This window comes from Lipotes vexillifer, unplaced genomic scaffold, assembly GCF_000442215.2.
Source record: "Lipotes vexillifer unplaced genomic scaffold, Lipotes_vexillifer_v1.1 scaffold2030, whole genome shotgun sequence".
In the NCBI taxonomy this organism is placed as follows: Eukaryota; Metazoa; Chordata; class Mammalia; order Artiodactyla; family Lipotidae; genus Lipotes; species Lipotes vexillifer.
In genome coordinates, this window is record NW_006791849.1 from 778,675 (window position 1) to 784,674 (window position 6,000).

Below are 6,000 nucleotides of genomic sequence, written 5' to 3' on the forward strand. Positions count from 1 at the left end.
AGCCATCAAAGGACCTGTACAAGAATGTTCCTAATAGCTTTATTCCTACCAGAAACAACCCAAACATCCATCAACAGGAGAACTGATAAACAAACTTCAGTTCTATACGCACACTGGAAACACGACACCGTAATTAAAATATAACAAAATCTTGATGGATGCAACAACATGGATGAACTGCAGAGACAATTTAAGTAACAAAAAAAGCTAAACCCAAAAGACCACATCTTCTATGATTCCATTTATATGAAGTTCAAGAACAGGCAAAACTAAGGTGTGGTATCAGAGGTCAGAATACTGGTTACCCTTAGGGCAAAGGATGCTGATGGGAAGAGGAGAGGAGGGAACCTTCTGGGAGCTGAAAAGTTATGTATCTTGATCTTTGTTGTGGTTACACAAGTTGTCTATACACATACAAATCCATTGAGTTATATGCTTAATATTAGTTGCACTTCATGTACTTTGTTGTGTGCATTTTATATCTAAATGAAGTTGGGGGCAAGAGGTGGGGAGCATATACCAGGACTTAACGTCCCGTTTATAGTACGTAAGGAGGAAAGAAGGAGTTCATTACAAGAAAAGAAAATATGCCTATAGGAGGTGGAGGGGTGTTTCTGGAAATTTACAGATGCAAACAATACAAATGGAGACAAGCAGACTGAGAACTGCCTAAGGAGGTAACAGAGCAATGAAAGGACCAAAGAAAGGAGGTAGAACCATGAATAAGGACAACACCCCTCCCTTCTGAAAGGGGCCTATTTTAGTCCCTCTCTCTGATCAAAAAGACGCTGAGTTTCCACTGATCCTACCCTATTACATAACCTATGAATGATGCTTATCTGCTCCTGGAATTGACTTCTCTCAGTAGAAATAACGACTCCCAAAGAGTCCTAGATTCTGAATTTGCATGTTAGGAAGCCAGATTTTGCCTGCTAGGAAGTTAACACTTGTAGATTCCCCAGGAGAAGAACTTGTTGGTCTTCCCTCTGTAGAGGCAGTAGGGTGGAGAAGCCTGACATGTCTAACTGCCCCTTACCAACTGGGGCCAGTCTCAGACAGAACCTTCTAGATTGGAGAAGGAAGGGGAGCTCCAATGGGACTTTTGTTGCAGCTACTGAGATCTATTAGTGGCTCTTCAGTGAGAATTATTTTGACCATTCCAACAAGCCTTCCCCAAACACGAAGAATGGTTTAATTTTTTTTAAACTGGCAGGAACACAAGACACTGAAGTTATCTGAGGCTCAGAAACTTCCAAATCAGTTTGACCGCATTAACTGCTTCAATTTGAAAGTTTATATCAAAAATCAGTCACTGATATTAGAATGAGATGTCCCCCTTTCCTTCTCAGTTTTAGTTTCATGTTATTTTCATCATCTTCGGTTAATACTCACAGTACAGCTGTTTCGAAGGGCATCAAATTTGCGTTGGATTTCATCTCTATGTGCCTAAAAGGTAAGAAGTTGATTATAAATTTTTCATAGGGTGAAATACAATTCTACATGCTATGGGTCAAATAAAGAAAATCACAATTTGTCTAAAAAAGCCAAGAACGCTGTTGCAGCTGCCCCAGCACCTTTTTTTCAAAGAATTAATCAAGTCATACCCAACAGGAGAAGCAAAGTTACAGGAATACACAATGCCTATTAATAACAATTAACTATTTAGACCACACATCACACCCTGTACAAATACATATTTAACATTCAGATTAAAACTAGGGACTAGTGGAAGAAAGGAAAAAAACATAGGATGAAGTTTTACTCTCCTTTATTTGTCTTCCTCCCCATTCTTTTTTTTTTTTTTTTGCGGTACGCGGGCCTCTCACTGTTGTGGCCTCTCCTGTTGCAGAGCACAGGCTCTGGACGCGCAGGCTCAGTGGCCACAGCTCACGGGCCCAGCCGCTCCGCAGCATGTGGGATCTTCCCGGACCGGGGCACGAACCCGTGTCCCCTGCATCGGCAGGCAGACTCTCAACCACTGCACCACCAGGGAAGCCCTTCCTCCCCATTCTTAATCTTTTCCTGTTCCCTCCAACTGGCTGCCCACCACTGCCCCACCCCCGTCCCCAAGCCTTCTCCCAAGAAAGACACGAACACACATATACAGGACAATAGCCAGGACAAAGTCGGGACTTTTTAAAAAATTAAATCCAAAGCTGCTGAGATTCAGAAACCCTACGGAGATCTTGAAGTAAATATAAAGATTTTCACCAAGGCAGAGGTGCTCTAAACCAGTAGCGTTCATTCAGCTGACAAGGATATTTTGAGTACATACTACATGGCAGACACTATGGCATGATACAGCATATCTGGCCTCACCTTCATTCTGGTGCAGACAAGTAGAAAATAAACAAGGGCAGGATTACAAACAGTGACAAGTGTTATGAAGGAAACGAATGGGGCCTAGGGAAAAAGAATAAGGGGGGAGAAAAAGAACTCACTTAGATGGGGCAGTCAAGGAGGGCTTCTCTGAAGAGCTGACATTTAAACTGAAATCTGCAGGATGATGAGGAGCCAGCCATGCAAAGAACAGAAAAGGGCAGAGGGAACAGCATCTGCAAAAACCCTGAGGCAAGAAAGGGGTTGGTGCATTTGGGGAACAAAAAAGGACCTGAGTGGCTAGAGCAGTTTTTTACACTTCAAGCTGTGACTCAAGAGTGAAGATGTCAAGTCAAACTTTTTTGGTTTGTTTTATCCCATGAAATGGAATAAACAGGATACATTAGAAAACATCAGAATGTACCTTGGAGAGTAAAGGTAAGCACCATGGTTGGAAACTTGTTTCAGATACCATAAGCCATCAAGTTTAAGTTGCTATCAATTGTAAGATTTACCACAATTTTATGTAACGTTAAAAAGAAGTACTGCCAATGAAACTATGACATGTTTATGTCCTTATGACTCTACAGAATCATATACAGGCTATAAGATGCATCCTGATTATCTACCTTAAAACTCATTGAAACTCAGTATATAGGCTCCCTTGTATGAGACTGCAAGGTAAAATGTATTGTTCTGTGGATTGTGGCCAAAGAGCAAAAGAGGGAAAATATGGCCCAAGCTGATGGTAGAGAGGCAGGCCCAGACCAAGAATCTTGAAGGCCAAGAAAAGAGTTTGGATTTCATTCAAAATGCAATTAATTGGAGGCCAACAGAGGTTTTAAAATGCGGAGTGACATGGCCTGGTTGTCGTTTTGTGGATGCTGCAGGAAGAACAGATCAAAACAGGACAAATGTAGAAGGAAGTTCAAAAACTACTGAGGAGGTTGCTGCTGTCATTAAAGGAAGAGAGGATGGTGGCTTGGAGCTGGACGTGATAAAACATGCAGAGAAGTGGATGGAGGTGAGATCTCTTTTGGATGCACAGGTAATAAGACTTGTTGATGGACATGGGGGCCAAGGGTTCCTTAAAGGACTTTTGATTTGGAAGACAAGGTAGATTATGGCACCATCTGCTTAGCTATGAAAGCCCAAAGAAGAATCCAGTTTGAGGCAGAGGAAAAAGTGGTCCTTTGCTTTAAAATAAAAAATATTCATCTCTATCAGAGATTAATAAGTAATAAACGCTGGAGAGGGTGTGGAAAAAAGGGAACCCTCCTACACTGTTGGTGGGAATGTAAATTGATGCAGCCACTATGGAGAACGGTATGGAGGTTCCTTAAAAAAGTAAAAATAGAGCTACCATATGATCTAGCAATCCCACTCCTGGGCATATATCCAGAGAAAACTCTTAATTCAAAAAGATACATGCACCCCAGTGTTCATAGCAGCACTATTTACAATAGCCAAGACATGGAAACAGCCTAAATGTCCATCAACAGATGAATGGATAAAGAAGATGTGGTATATACACAATGGAATACTACTCAGCCATAAAAGAAGAATGAAATAATGCCTTTTGCAGCCACATGGATGGACCTAGAGATTATCATACTAAGTGAAGTAAGTCAGACAGGGAAAGACAAATATCATGATATCACTTACATGTGGAATCTAAAATACGACACAAATGAACTTATTTAGAAAACAGAAACAGACTCACAGACATAGAAAACAAACTTATGGTTACCAAAGGGGAAAGGGCAGGGATAAATTAGGAGTTTGGGATTAGCAGATATAAACTACTACATACAAAACAGATAAACAACAAGGTCCTACTGTATAGCACAGGGGACTATATTCAATATCTTCTAATAAACCAAAATGGAAAAGAATATTTTAAAAAATGTAGCTGAATCAATTTGCTGTACACCAGAAACACAATACTGTAAATCAACTATACTTCAGTTTTTTTAAAAAAAAGAAAAAGGTCTATAAGAGAAGTAAGTCGGGCTTCCCTGGTGGCGCAGTGGTTGAGAGTCCCCCTGCCAATGCAGGGAACACGGGTTCATGCCCTGGTCCGGGAGGATCCCACATGCCGCAGAGAGGCTGGGCCCATGAGCCATGGCCACTGCGCCTGCGCATCCAGAGCCTGTGCTCCACAACGGGAGAGGCCGCGGCAGTGAGAGGCCCGCATACCGCAAAAAAAAAAAAAAAAAAAAAAAAAAGAAGAAAAAAAATTCAGCACCTAGCCTGTCAATGCAGGGGACATGGGTTTGAGCCCTGGTCTGGGAAGATCCCACATGCCGCAGAGCAGCTAAGCCCATGTGCCACAACTACTGAGCCTGTGCTCTAGAGCCCACGAGCCACAACTACTGAGCCCGAGTGCCACAACTGCTGAAGCTGCATGCCTAGAGCCTGTGCTCTGCAACAAGAAGCCACTGCAGTGAGAAGCCCGTGCACCACAATGAGGAGTAGCCCCCACTCACCACAACTAGAGAAAGTCCACGTGCAGCAACAAAGACCCAATGCAGCCCAAAATACATACATACGTAAATAAATAAATTTAAAAGAAAAATTCAGCACCTAATTTAGCTGTGATGTATTCTCCAAATACGCCTATTTTGCGATAGATTTATATTTTAAGTTTATAACAGCAGATTAGCCACTGCAGAAAAAAAGATAAGTGAAGTTGAAGACATAGCAACAGAAACTATCCAAAATGAAATACACAAAGAAAAAAAAAAAAGACGTAAACATGAACAGAGCATCAATGAGCTGTGAGAGAACTCCAAGGAGCCTGATATACATGTAATCAAAGTCTCTGAAGGAGTGCAGGAGTGAGACAGAAAAAAATATTAGAAGAAATAACGGCCACAAATTTTCCAAAGTCAATGAAAAAATAAATCCATAGATGCAAAAAGTTAAATGAGCCCTAAGCACAGGAAACATGAAGGAAATTAAGCTAAATCACATCATAATCAAACTGCTTAAAACCAGTAATAAAGAGAAAAAGCTTAAAACCAGCCAGAGAAAAAAGATAAGTTACTTATAGAGAAACAAAGAGAAGAAAAATTTCTCCCAGTGAGGTTGGAGGGGTTTTAGAGGGGAGTAAGCTAGAAGACAGTGGAGCAACATCTTTAAAGTACTGAAAGGAAAACAAAAACAAAAATCTGTCAACCTAGAATTCTATACCCAGCAAAAATATCTTTCAAAAATGAAGGCAAAATAAAGACCTTTCCAGACACACAAAAGCTGAAAGAATTTGCCACCCACACACCTGTACTATAAGAAATGTTAAAGGAAGTCTTTCAGGCAGAAGATGACCACCAGAGATTTAAATCTACACAAAAGAATGAAGAGGACTGGAAAAATGGTAAAACAAAACAAAAATCAGTAATTGCACAGACGGACTTACAGATTCATAAATTAAGAGTTATCACTTAGAATCAACTCAAATAATTAGCCCCTATTTTCATGAACTAATTTAATAGATGATGATTTTTTCCCCAAAACTCTGTTTTTTGCCTAATAATTATATGAGAGATTTATTCATTTAATGGGGCAAGAATACAATTTATCCAAATTAGGAACGTGGCTATTTGTATCACTGATGAGTCTCATCTGTGAGTATCCTAGAGGAATAATCCTTAGGTTAGTAAACTCTAGAGCAGGAGTGAA

The 6,000-nt window shown here is 40.5% G+C and overlaps 1 protein-coding gene across 1 annotated transcript in view; it reads right to left on the bottom strand.

Annotated features, from left to right (window-relative positions):
- CIT (citron rho-interacting serine/threonine kinase) overlaps positions 1-6,000 on the bottom strand; it is a 168,969-nt gene that overhangs the window by 40,215 nt on the left and 122,754 nt on the right. The window contains exon 20 of the mRNA XM_007464873.1: positions 1,393-1,446. Coding sequence (XP_007464935.1) covers positions 1,393-1,446 — 54 coding nt within the window. The remainder of the gene's footprint in view (positions 1-1,392; positions 1,447-6,000) is intronic.